This window comes from Sturnira hondurensis, unplaced genomic scaffold, assembly GCF_014824575.4.
Source record: "Sturnira hondurensis isolate 20B ecotype Veracruz unplaced genomic scaffold, ASM1482457v3 Scaffold0002840, whole genome shotgun sequence".
NCBI lineage: Eukaryota > Metazoa > Chordata > Mammalia > Chiroptera > Phyllostomidae > Sturnira > Sturnira hondurensis.
Genome location: NW_028075471.1, coordinates 19,834,230 through 19,848,144, shown reverse-complemented (window position 1 = coordinate 19,848,144; position 13,915 = coordinate 19,834,230). Strand labels below are relative to the sequence as shown.

Sequence of the window (13,915 nt, the reverse complement as noted above, 5' to 3'; positions counted from 1 at the left end):
GATAGACTGAGTTAGAAATAGTTTTCATTATTACAGAATGACAGACAATTCCATGTTCATCTGTGTTGGTATTTCCTTTTAATGGTAACTGTCAGAGTTTCACAAGCAGCTTCTGCTTAAAGTTCATTCATTGCTTTCCAGATGAGGCTACAGAAATGTGTTTGGGGCAGGAGATTTTGGAGTTAGGAACTAGTTCTTTTCAATAGAGAGAAATTATGATTATCAATTCCCTTTAAAAAGAAAGGTGATGGGGCCCTGGCTGGTGTAGCTCAATGGATTGAGTGTGGGCCTGGGAACCAAAGGATTGCAGTTCAATTCCCAGTCAGGGCACATGCCTAGGTTGCAGGCCAGTTCCCAGCAGGGGACGCATGAGAGGCAACCATACATTGATGTTTCTCTCCCTCTCCCCTTCCCCTCTAAAGATAAATAAATAAATAAAAATTCCAGTTGGCTTTAAAAAAAAAGATGATGAACTGTTTGTTCCCAGATAGAACTTATTAAGATTTTGTGTGTGTGTGTGTGTGTGTGTGTGTCCTTTGAAACCAAAAGGCCAAGTCAGTGTATTCCAGCATCTAGTATGAAATGTTTCTTGAATTACATCACTGTGCTACATTATCAGTTGCTGGCTCTAGTGACAGTTTGTCATGCCCAGCAGGTTAGCAGGTTGTGGCAGAAATGAAACCTAGTCAGTTACTACTAGATTTATAGTAGATTTATAGTAGACCTGCTCTTGCAGGGAGCAGTGAAAAGTTGATTGATAGTTTGAGACAAAACTCTACAGCAAGAAACAGGATGTATGCTTTCTGTTTAGACCCAGTTTTCTTTTTTCTGTATTTCAGAGTTCCTTGTGCACTTTGTTTTGGCTGTTTCATAAGGCATAGGTTCTTTTTCCCCCCTAAACTCTGTCACCAAATATAAAATAATTAAGGGAATTTTATATAAGCTCAGCCATGGAAAAGGCAGATACTTTTACTCTTTCATCATAGCTGCATTTACTGGAACTTGTCAGAAAGCAGCCTTTAATTAAAAACTTCTTTCTAAATAGAATCTTATTTAACATATGAGAACAAAATGAAAGGTTTTTAAAAAGTTACATGGTAGGGTTACATTTCTAAAAACTTTTTAACAAAAATCTGTTTTGAGTATTATTTTATTAACATATAACAGTGTAATTTGGTTGTCACATCTCCTTTAAATGATAAACTTCTTTATTCTGTATTAAAAAATATACATATATGTGCTGTAAGTACAACTAGGAACCAGCATATGTATTTGAGGTATATCATAATGTACCTGGTTTTTGTAAGCATTGTGGTTAACTAATAATGCCCTTTGACAAGGCTTTTGGACAGGAACTAGCCTGGTCTAGCCTGGCCCGAGTGTGACAGTGAGAAACCACTAACTGCGTAAGGTGAGGTGCTGTCTGAGATGGAAAGGCCGGTACAGAGGCTGACTCTGGAATTTATAGGGATTGGCAGACTTCGAACCAACTCTAATTGTACAGCAGTGGAAAGAACAAAAGGCTACTCTTTCATGGCTTAACTTTTTTCTCCAAAGGATTTTTTTTTTTTCAGCAAACAGTGATTGCTAAGTTATCTGTGGAACATAATTTAATAGAAACAAACCCAGCTTTCATTCCTCAGACTGTTAGGTCACACTCTACACCAATGATATTGTGAAAATTTTAATCACTTTTTATCCTGACATTCTTTAGGGAGAGGGTTCAGAATGCTTTTTCTATAAACTTCATGTTTCTATCAGAACCTTAACATTAATTTAGAAACTAGCCAGCTTGAGGTACTAAGAGTATGATAATAAGAAATAGAGATGAATCAGCGTGGTGAAAAATCAAAAATGAACATAAAAATCATTTTTAACATATCTTATATAAATGGGTCCCTTTAAACACAATATAGTTCCAAAAAGGAGAAACAGACTTTGAAGGATGAAAAATTGAGTCAACTGGTAATAGGAAGGAGCTCCTGTGTGGGTCATATGGCTCATCTTCACCCCTGTCCTGCCTGTTACATGAGTTGACACGATTTACTGCTACCATATGTGAGGTGTGCTTTGTGAAAAAAGCCAGGATTATAGGTGAAGAACTTTGAAATTCCAAATTTATAGTTATAAATGACATACAACATTTTATAATAGACAATAACAAAAATCAAAATAGTTTTGAGTTGACTTATCTATTCACTAAATCCACCAAAATCATTTTTTTTCTTATTCTGAACCTCTGTAGTTAAAGGTTAGATGTATATTCTTTTTTAAAAAAAGATTTTACTTATTTGTTTTTAGAGAGAGAAGAAGGGAAGGAGAAAGAGAGGGGGAGAAACATCAATGTGTAGTTGCCTCTCACTCGTTACCCCAGTGGGGACCTGGCCTGCAACCCAGGCATGTGCCCTAATTGGGAATCAAACCAGAGATCCTTTGGTTCGCAGCCCACGCTCAACACACTGAGCTACACTAGCCCGGCAAGATGGAACTGGAAAGCATTATGCTGAGCGAAATAAATCAGGCGGTGAAAGACAAATATCATATGATCTCACCGTTAACAGGATTCTAAACAAACCAAACATGCAAGCAAAATACGACCAATGACACTCATATATGGAACAGGCTGACAGGGTCCAGAGGGGAGAGGGGAGAGAATCATAGGGGAAAAGGGAATGGACTCACATGAACAAGTATAAAGGCCACATGGACAATAACTAAGGGTGGGGGGCGGAAATGGGAGGGAGGCAGGGAACATGGGGCGGGGGGGCGGGCAGGGTTGGGAATATAAGACAGAAACCTGTACGTGAACAAGAATTAAATAAAAATTATATTAAAAAAAAAGAAATTGACAATTCTAAAGTTGCCACAGGAATTTAAAATACAGCACAGGGAGTATAATTAATAATACTATAATAACTATGTATGATGTCAAGTGAGTACTAGACTTATGTGGGGATCACTTTGTAAATTATATAAATGTCTAACAACTATGATATACAACCTGAAACTAATATAACATTGAATATCAAGTATAATTGAAAAATAAAAATAAAAAATATATAAAAAAAAAGATGTATATTCTTCAAGGAGTGGTAAACTTAGCATCAACTCTAAGATTGCTAGCTAAGCTAAAGATACCAGTCATAACTTCTTTGGAGAATTCTGGGCCTGTGCAAGCCAGAACTTGCTTATTTGGAAGATGCTGAATAGCACTCCAAGTGGGAAAGTGAAGGATGTGGTCCTAGCGAGTGAAAGATTTCAGAGCCTGGATATTCATAGGAGCCAAATGGTGTAGCAGAAGAACACTGCATCTTGGGCTTCCAGTCCTGAGTGCCCTGTCTTAGCAGACAAAGTCCAGTAGGGATCTGAACCCTACAAGCTTCTGTTTCATCATCTATAATGTGGGAATAAAAATGAAACTAATTTGTGAGGGTGTCCTTAGGAGCAAGTGCACTGACTATGAAACATTATGCTTCGTGTATTGTTGAAAGCATTTGTCATGATTATTTAAAATGCGAGGTGCATGGTCTCACATTTACTGATGTAAAAGCTTTTATTTGAACATTTTATTTCTAATATAATAATTTAATAAGAGACATTATCATTCCCCTAAGTTCATTGCTCTTTATCTCATAAAGCTGTGTCACTTATGCAGACAGGTTGTGTTCTTTCTCACTGAAGGAGATCAGTGATCTCACAGAGATTTCTCACTGATCTCCTTCAGTGAGAAAGGCGGCAGTGAACTGGGTATCAGGCTAGCAGAGCCTTGGAGAGATTTTAAACTGGTCCACTAGCTCTGACTGAATATTTCACCTCTGGTGGTTAAATTTTCACTATATACATATAGTGGACATCTCTACAACTCTCTTGAACATGGATGTAAATTTTATTGCAACCATCTTATTCATCACTGTGTTTTAAAGGTGTTTCAAACTGACCTGACTTCATGAAGAGTTTACAGCCTTTTGGTGAATTATTTCCTGACTCTCACAGGTCTCACCTAGTCTCCTCTTTCCCCTAGGCAACCTTCCCTTTGCTAAGCTCTAGAAATTTCAGCTCTGAAACTCTAGGTTTCCCTTGTGTAAGAGAAAACTGTTCATTAGTTATGGCTGTTGCCCTTAGCCCATTCACCCACTGTACTTTCCACCTGCCCTTGGACACAAAAGGAAGATCTGTGGGTTGTGATTGCACTTATGGGAGGCAGCAAGAGATGGGAGCTTGCCTGCACAAACTCATTATTATGGCAAATACTTTGAGACAAAGGGTCTCAAATGTATGTTGACACTTAGATAAAAATTCCCACCTTTGTTCAGTTGTTCCCATTGTAGGACCCATTCTCCCCAGCTCTGTTGAAATGAAGCCTTATTCTCTCAGTATGGGATGGACTACTACACTTTTACAAATGAATTCATTTAACGAACTCGGCCTTATCCAGTTTGTCTCAAAGCCACTAAATGTTTTGTATACTCATTTAATCTTTGAAGTTAGGGAACATAGAATCTTTGAAGTTAGGGAACAATTTCTGCCCTACAGAAATTGCCTCCTTTTCTCAGTATCAGATTTTTCTCTATAGAATAATAAAGACATAGTTTTTAGAGAACAGCAATATGCTTTGTGTTGCTTCTTTCAAAAACAATGACTAAATATTTCTAAGTTAACAAAAAAGTTGATATATTCAATATAATATAATGTGACAAATGTACAAAAATATCCTCTGAAATAACATGAAATGGTTTTCTGATAAAAATAAAAAGCACTCTTTGTGGCTCTCTAATACTGCTTTTTTGTACATTTAAAACTTTGAATAGGTAGTATGGTCACATAGGTTTAAAAATAACTACCATATCTTGGCCTGTGGAGTGCTTTATTCCTTATCAGCTGTAGACTTTCCTTTGTATGGGTAAGCTATGATTATTCAACTGGTCCCATATTGTTGGATATTTGATTGATTCCCACTTGGGGTATTAAAAACAATATTGTAGTAAAAAACCTTGGGCCTGTGTTGTATAGCACATATGTTTAATTTCCAGATAAGGAATTGCTGAGTCAAGAGTATGTAAGACAGAAAACTGTACTTGAACAACAATTAAAATAAATTTTAAAAAAGAAAAATAAAGATATTTTTTAAAAAGTATGTACATTTTCAATTTTTAAAGCTATTGCCAGGTGCTCCTTCTTAGGGATTAAAATCTCTCACCACCAGTGCATGAAAGCACCTTTTCCTGTGGTGGCAACTTTTCCCAAAATTCCCCCCGTCCACAATGGATGAAAGTAAACAAGACATGATCTGCTTGAGAAGGAGAGGTGGCCAATCCCTCAAAAAGGGCCTCAAGCCTCTTCCTCCAGGAGCTTTTATTGGGTTGTAATACACAGGAATACAGGGTGGCAAGAATCAAACAGTAGATAACATTTCAAAGAAATCTGAGGGCTTAGTCTGAGTCAGTGTCTGTCAGGAAAGGGGGTTGTAGAAACTTCGGGAGACACACTCATTTCCTTCTCGGACCCTTAACATGAATGAAAGCACTCTTAGCAGAGCAGATTTCACAGGTTTATCAGGAAGTCTTTGTGATGCCAGATTTTTCCCCAGGACACTAGCAAAGCAAGGAGCTGCACCCCGCCCCATCAGGGATTCAGGCTAAAGGGGATGAGAGCCAGGAAGCACTTCTCCAAGAGGATATGGGGACTTGGGCTATGTCACATAGCTGGGGGGCATGGGTCTATTGCCGAGTCCTTCCATGATGGCCTCCCAAGTGATCATGTCTGGCTTAGGTTGCCCCTCCTCTGAGGGGACTTACCCATCAACGACATAGACCATGCTTTGGGGTCAGGGAGAGGAAACTGGGGCAGCATTTGCCACCAGAGACAAGCTTTGTCTCCTGTGGCTCGCATTCCAGAGGTCACTCGCTCATCCTTAGCCATGGGGGATATAGTTACAATTCCTGAAACCAGGCAGAGTGTTCCACAACATTTTTCTCCCACAGCCTTTGCACTGTTATCAAATGTTTGAATTTTTCCAATTTGATAAGTGAAAAATATATCCCAGTGTGACTTCAATTTGTATTTCTCTTATTTGACTTAAGCCGAATGTCCTTTCATATATTTAAAAGCCATTTTTACTCCTTTTGTGTTAATTGTCTGCTTATGTCTTTTGCCCATTTTTTTTCTGATGGGTTATGGAAATTAGGCCTTGCTCTGTGATAGGAGTTGCAGATATTTTTCTCAATTTTGCATTAGTCTTTTCACTTTAGTTATGATGGCTTTTTTGCCCTACAAAATTGTTGGTTTTTATTAGTTGAATTTATCTGTCTTGTCTTTGTGGCTTCTAAATTTTGAGTCATGGTTAGGAAGGCCTTCCTCATTCTAGGATCGTAAAGGAAATCTCCCATGCTTCCTTATTTACTAGCTTTATATTGACATATCTGTGACCTGTTTGGGGATTTATCCTGATTTGTCATGTAAAGTATGGATCCAGATTTATTTTCTCATTGTTTTAAATAGTGTACCCTGTGGTCATAGGCCAATTAATGAATAGTCTTAATATTTCTTCTTAAAATGGTTTCAAGGTCCAAGAAGTTGGAAGCTCTTGCAAAAACCTTGAGAGAAGTATCCCTGACAAAGGCCCAGCTGGGATTAGAAGTTGAAGAGCTGGAAGAGGCAGCACTTCTTGTCCAGGAGGAAGAAGCTGCATTGGAAGCAGCCCATTCCGTTTCTGGGCCCCGGACATCTTCCTGCAGTTCTGAGGCAAGTGATGTAGAGGACTCAGACAGTGCCGCGTCATCTGAGACTGAAGACTCAGATTCAGAACAAGAGGAGCTCAAAAATAGTGAGTCTGAAACAGTAAATTCTTTGCAAGGTCCCTTTCTTGAAGAAAGCAGTGCCCTGCTTATTGATGATGGTAGTGTGTGCAGAAACTCGGCCATCCTGAAGTCTGATGTTCAGCAGGAAAAGCCTCAGGCCTCATCACAGGCTCTTGGAGGATTTGAGCCTCTGATAGAGGAGCTTGGAAAACAACTGAAGACTACGGTTCAGATTTCCAGACCAAAAGGCTCTGTTGCTGGGAACCTCTGCTGTGTACAGGATAAAGACGACTAGTAAACTCCAATTGGTTGACTTTGAAGGGTTTATTCCTTGTTAAGAGTTATGTCAGATTTGGTTTTATTTACTAAGAATTCTTCATTTTTACTTTGTATTTTTTCTTAGTGTTTACATTATTTTTCAGTGAACTAATGTTGATACCTTTTTGTTTTCTTGCTGAAACTCCAAAAGTATTTTACCAAAGTATAATTAATATTTGAAAATGAAAACTATAGTTCTGTCAGAACCTCTAGAATCTAGAGCCCATTAATATTTTTAATAGTGTTACTAAGGTATACTTGACATACAGTGAACTGCACATACTTAAAGTGTACAGTATGGTAAGTGTTGATGTAGATATATATATATGCCAAATTAAATCATCACTGTAATCAAGATACTGTGCTTACCCATCGTCTCCAAGTGTCCTCATGTCCCTTTGTTACCCTACCACCACTCCCAGGAAAGCATTGATCTGTCCTCTGTCACTATATATTAGTTTGCATTTTCTGTTGAATTGTATAATAAATACTATTTTTTATCAGGCTTATTTCTCTCAGTAAAATAATTTTGAGGTTCACTGATGTAGCAAGTATCAGGAGGGTTTTTAAAAAAATTTTATTCATTTATCCTTAGAGGGGAGAGGAAGGAGAGAGGGAGAGAAATATCCAATGTATGGTTGCCTCTCATGTGTCCCCTGCTGAGAACTGACCTCCAACATAGGCATGTGACCTGACTGGGAATCGAACCACGATTGTGTGGTTCTCAGGCCTGTGCTCAATCCACTGAGCTACACCAGCCAGGGCTCAGGAGGGTTTTGAAAAAAATTTTTTCATACCTGAGTAGTATTTCAGTGAATAGATTTATACATTCATCTACTGATGGATGTGTGGGTTGTTCCCAACTTTTGGCTGTTACCTATGAAACTGTTATGAATATTTCTGTGCAAGTTTTTGTGTGGATATATGCTTGTACTTCTCTTAGGTAAATATCTAGGAGTAGAATGATGTAGCCATTGTGGTAGGTATATGTTTAATGGTTTAAAACCTGCCAAACTGCTTTCCAAAATACCATTTTACTTTCCCACAGCCATGTATGAGAGTTCTAGGTCTTTCACATTCTTGTCATCACTCTGTATGGTCAGTTTCTTTAAGTTTTACTATTTTAATAGGTGTGAAGATGTATCACATTATAATTTTAATTTGTATGTTTTAAGACTTACAATGTTGACCATCTTTTATATGCATATTTTATTGATTATGCTATTACAGTTGTCCCATTTACCCCCTTCACTCCCCTCCACCCTGCACACCTTCTTTCACCCACATTCCTCTCCTTTAGTTCATATCCATGTGTCATAAGTTCTTCAGCTTCTACATTTCCCATACTATTCTTACCCCACTCCCTATCTATTTTCTACCTACCATCTATGCTACTTATTCCCTGTACTTTTTCCCCTTCTCTCCCCATCTCACTCCCCTGTTAATAACCCTCCATGTGATCTCCATTTCAGTGATCTTATTCCTGTTCTAGTTGTTTCCTTAGTTTGATATTGTTTTTGTTTTAGGTGTGGTTGTTAATGATTGTGAGTTTGCTGTCATTTGACTGTACATGTTTTTTATCTTTCTTAGATAAGTCCCTTTAACATTTCATATAATAGGGGCTTGGTGATGATGAACTCCTTTAACTTGACCTTATCTAAGAAGCACTTTATCTGTCCTTCCATTCTAAATGAAAGCTTTTCTGGATAGAGCAATCTTGGATGTAGGTCCTTGCCTTTCATGACATGGAATACTTCTTTCCAGCCCCTTCTTGCCTGTAAGGTCTCTTTTAAGAAATCAGCTGACATTCTGATGGGAACTCCTTTGTAGGTAACTGTCTTTGTTTCTCTTGCCACTTCTAGGATTCTCTCCTTCACTCTAATCTTGGGTAATATAATTATGATGTGCCTTGGTGTGTTCCTCTTTGGGTCCAACTTCTTTGGGACTCTCTGAGCTTCCTGGACTTCCTGGAAGTCTATTTCCTTTGCCAGACTGGGGAAGTTCTCCTTTATTATTTGTTCCAAAAACTTTTTCACTTGTTTCTCTTCCTCTTCTGGTACCCCTATAATTCAGATGTTGGGACATTTAAAGATGTCCTGGAGGTTCTTAAGCCTATCCTCATTTTTTTTTGAATTCTTGTTTCTTCTTCATTGTTTTCTGTTTGGTTGTTTGTTTCTTCCTTCTGGTCCACTCCATTGATTTCAGTCTCAGTTTCCTTTCCATCACTATTCGTTTCCTGTACATTTTCCTTTATTTCACTTAGAGTAGCCTTCATTTTTTTAATCTAATTTGCAACCAAATTCATCCAGTTCTGTGAGTATCCTGATTACCAGTGTTTTGAACTGTGCATCTGATAGGTTGGCTATCTCTTCATTGCTTAGTTGTATTTTTTCTGGAGCTTTGATCTTTTCTTTCTTTTGGGCCATTTTTTTTGTCTTGATGCACCTCTTATGTAGTGAGGGGTGGAGCCTTAGGTATTCACCCTGGCTGGGTAACCCATGTTGCTGCTGGGTTGTGACGCTGTATGTGGGGAAGGGGTCCAAGAGGAAACTATGGTGCTTGCTCCGCACTCTGCTGGATTTCAGTCACTTCCTCTGCTTCCCCCAATTAAACTGGGCCTTTCTGGTGCTGATTCTCTTGTAGGTGGGTTTGTGTACATTCTAGGACCCTGTGGGTCTCTCCAGTGAACTCTCCTGTGAGGCTGGGAGTCTCTCCCAGCACCTCAACCCCCACAGGTGTTTGCAATTGCTGTTTTGAGGGTTTCTTTTCCCACACTGGAACCCTGTGTTGCACAGTCTGTCTCACTCCCCAGTTTCACTTGGTTTTTCTGCACACGAATATGGGACCACCTGGTCCGGCAACCACCTTGCACTCTGTGCTCCTCCACAGTCTGCCATCTCTCTGGGTCCACCCGCTGCTGCCTTGCATGCCTGGGGTCCGCCAGCCACCGCTTTTTTTGCTGTGACCCCCCTCTTATTGGCTACCAGACTCCACCCCTTCTGGTCTGGATGAATGTGTCTTCTTTGACACCTTGGTTGTCAGACTTCCATAGAGTTCAATTTTCTGTCAGTCCTGGTTGTTTTTTTGTTTCTAATTTTTGTTGCCCTTATTTTGTTTGTGTGAGGAGGCACAGTGTATCTACCTATGCCTCCATCTTGGCCGGAAGCTTAGATCTCATACACATATTTTTCATTCATATACCTTTGATGGAATGTCTGTTTAAATCTATTGCCAATTTTTTTAAGCTGAGTTACTTGTTTTGTTATTTTTTTAATTTTGATAGTTTTTTTAATAAATTCTGGATATGAGTCCTCAGTTCTTTTCATGCTTTGAGTCACTAAACCATGAGTCATCTTTTCATGCTTTGTAATCTTGGATTAGAATACAGACATTGTAAATTTTATCTTGTTGGGTACTGGATATGTATTCTTATAAATATTCTTTACTTTTGTTTTAGGATATAGTTTAAATTACTTGGAAATAGTTTGATCTTTATGAGTCTTGCTTTTGTAATTTATTAGGCAGGTCTGGAACAATGTTTTGTCTGGGATAAACTATTTCATAGTACTAAGGAAAGATTTTCCCATGTCCTGTAAGTTATGAATTTTCCAGTCTAGCAGATGGAAATAGGTACCTGTGTTTGTGCTGAGAGTACTGTGCCCTCTAATCCTTTCCATTGATTATTTTCCCAGGCTCATTTCATACTCTCATCAGTAGGTACTGTCTGGAATATTAGAAGGGAATCCTCTCCAGATATCAGGTTCTCTGCAGCTTTCTCTTCTCTGGTACTCAATTTTGCAAACTCCAGCTGCCTTGGTCTTCCCAGGCCCTCAACTCTGTCTCCCAAACTCCAGGGCACAATGGATTCTACCTGGGCTGTCCCTCTCTGCGTAGCCCAGTCTTTTAGGGCAGTGGGTGAGGCAGTCACATGTCTCACCATGTTTGCTTTCCACTTGACAGGATCACTGTCTTTTATTGCCTGATGTCCAGTGTCTTGAAAACCATTGTTGTTTTTTCTTTTTTGGTTAATTCAAGTGGGAGAGTAAATCTGGTCCTTACTACTCCATCTTGACTGGAAGTATAAGCATTCAGTAGTATTCTGTCACTTGAGTATCAGCTCTTAGGGAGCAGGATCTGTGTCTTGTCTTGTTACTGCTGAATCATCAGTGCACATGTTGTCAGTGCTTTGTAAATATTTGTATGAATGAACAAATCAAATAAACCAATTTGCTTTGGGGAAGAAATGATATGCATTAATCTCAATAGCATTTTTATTTCAAGAAAAGGTATGATCTTTTTACTGTGGGCTTATGTAAGTTGAGGGCATTTGTATTTCCAATAGAAATTTGAGTTTATCTTAACAGGATAGGTAGGGTGATTGTGCCATTTGATACAAATGTTAACTCCTGAGCACTCTATAGCAGCTTTGTCAGAATGTGTTAAAGACTTCTCAGGCTTTCTGGAGAGCTTCAAAATCTCTGTGACCATTGCAAATGCATTACTCTCCAGCAGCACATTACCTGGAACTAGTTTGAAAACACATTATTCATTACTCTCCTCATTTACTTCTACTAACATCAAGTTGAGCAAATCCATGCTTGTCAAAACATTTACAGCCATGGAAATTCTTCCAACGTCTGTCCTTACCTAAAAAGTCTGTTCTTGGACTCTAAAAAGGATCCACTTTGGTGAAACTTGTCTTGAGTGGAAAAACCTGTTATTCCCTTCCTCAAAGAATAAGTGAACATGATCCTTTCCAGACATCCTCAAAGTAAAGGAGCTCATTAAACAACCATCTTGAGTATTAAAAACAACGTGAGTGAGCCCCTTAATTTTAGACTTCCTGTCTGCAGTGTTTTTTACTCCCTTTGTTCACAGAGGGTTAAAGATCTGGTTTATCAAGTTACTCTTTGTTTAAGATGAGTTAAAACCACTATACTATGTCTATACGCCAAAACAAGTCCAAAGGTGCTGCCTTTTGTTTTTTTAAATTAGATAACCTGTCAGTTAACTCTCGGTATTTCTTATAATCATGAGTTTCCCCAAAATTCTAGGTGATCAGAGAAAAAACTAAGGTGGGGGAAGGACAGGAAGACATGTCAGTGACTACCTAGCTGCAGCTCAGTGGAAGAATCAGGGCTTTGGGGTTGACAAAATGAGAGTTCCAGACCCACAGCTCAAGTGTGACCAGCCCACAAGTGGGTATGCCAGCCTCCAAACCTCTCCCCTGCTTCATCTTGAATATGGAAGTAGAACTACTTTTGTTTATTCTACAAGATGAGATTGGTGTTCAAAATACGTTTTAAGCTGAAAACTATCAAACCAACATAAGGGTTTATTATTATTGTCTGACTTCCCAGAGCCAAACAGGGCTTTGTTCAGCTACTTGACAACAGATTGCTACTTGACAACAGGGGGAACTGGCATGTAGAAATGAGTCAGTCCTGTTCATCACTTCAGAGGCATGCTAGTTGTAAAAGTCTACACAGTTCAGCAGGTTAGACAGAAATATTAATTATATCAATGAATCACAGCCCTGCCTCATCTTCTGGGTTTGTATTATCTTGACCTATTTTTATATGTTCTATCTCTCCTCTCCCATTATCCGTCAAGAATAATGCAGGGCCTTGCTGTGGGCATGATCAGTTCAGATGCCAGTAACTATGCTGATAACATATTTCACTGGCACAGGATTAATTCACAAATGAGGCAGGCCTGCTCCCTGCCACATTCTAAATTGGTTGAACAGCTGGCGTGGGGATGGGCAACAGTTTTCACAACCTGCTAGTGCAAAAGCTACTTTGGTTCTGTGAATGAAATTCTATTACTAAGAAGTGGGGGACAGAGAGAGATTGTCAAGTTATCTTAGTTGTAAGACTTTATAAAATTATTTTAAATTAGAGGGGCTCCTAGATACCTATTTTGTTACAAAGAAGTTTCTATCATTATGTATCTTGTAACTAGAAATTGACCTGTGTATAATCAATAGTGACAAACACAGACCCCTCTAACAGAAATAGATATAAGTTAAAGACAACATGGAAAGGAAACTCTAGGCAACACTAGAGTTGCCCCTCTTAAAAAATACTAAATCTTCAGGATGTATTAATTATGAAATCTTTAAAGATGCAGAATGTAAAATGATCTGTCATTGTATGTCAGGTAAGTCAAAGTTAAACTTCATAAATGCAAATCTCTATGACTGCTTAGTTAGACATTCCCATTAAATCTCCCAATGGAATTTTTGTTTGTGATCCGCTCCCTTTCCGACTGCTTTTCTGAGTGTGTTAAGTATAGTTTTAATCCATACCAAATGAAGGGAGCATTGGTTTGACTTGATTTAAGGTAGCAAGTGATAGATGCCGCTGGAAATCAGTTCCTTCCTCTTGATTGACTGGGCACGGCCTTCTACCAGGGACATACTCTTTCTCCAGGTTGGAGGAAACACACATCAAACAGATAAAAATGACTTTGCTGTTTTGAGTGCTCTGTGGAGGCCATTTGTTTCCTAGATAAGGACATGAAAAGTAAGCTAGAGGAAAAGGATGAATATGGAAGTAGATGCCTAAGTACTGGGAAAAAACAAACAAGATTTTTCTACAGCAAGAATCTTATTGTGTGGGTCTGTTCTTCTATCACCTCAAACATGCTGGAAGCAACGATTTTGCCACACAAGCCTGTCCTAGCTGGAACCATATGCACTTCCTCTTTAGTATTTTAAGTGTTTACAGTGGTATGCTTTGTTTTCAGGGAAGCATTCCCCAATTGCTCTTGCTGGAGTACACATTCAGAGGAAGCAG

At 38.8% G+C, this 13,915-nt stretch overlaps 1 protein-coding gene across 2 annotated transcripts in view; it reads left to right on the top strand.

Moving 5' to 3' along the window:
- Nucleotides 1–7,621, top strand: part of SHQ1 (SHQ1, H/ACA ribonucleoprotein assembly factor) — a 92,178-nt gene extending 84,557 nt beyond the window's left edge. For both annotated transcript variants that reach the window (XM_037040969.1, XM_037040970.1), the window contains one exon: nt 6,564–7,621. In XM_037040969.1, the coding sequence (XP_036896864.1) occupies nt 6,564–7,092 (529 nt within the window). In that variant the 3' untranslated portion in view covers nt 7,093–7,621. The remainder of the gene's footprint in view (nt 1–6,563) is intronic.
- The last annotated feature ends 6,294 nt before the right edge of the window (nt 7,622–13,915 follow it).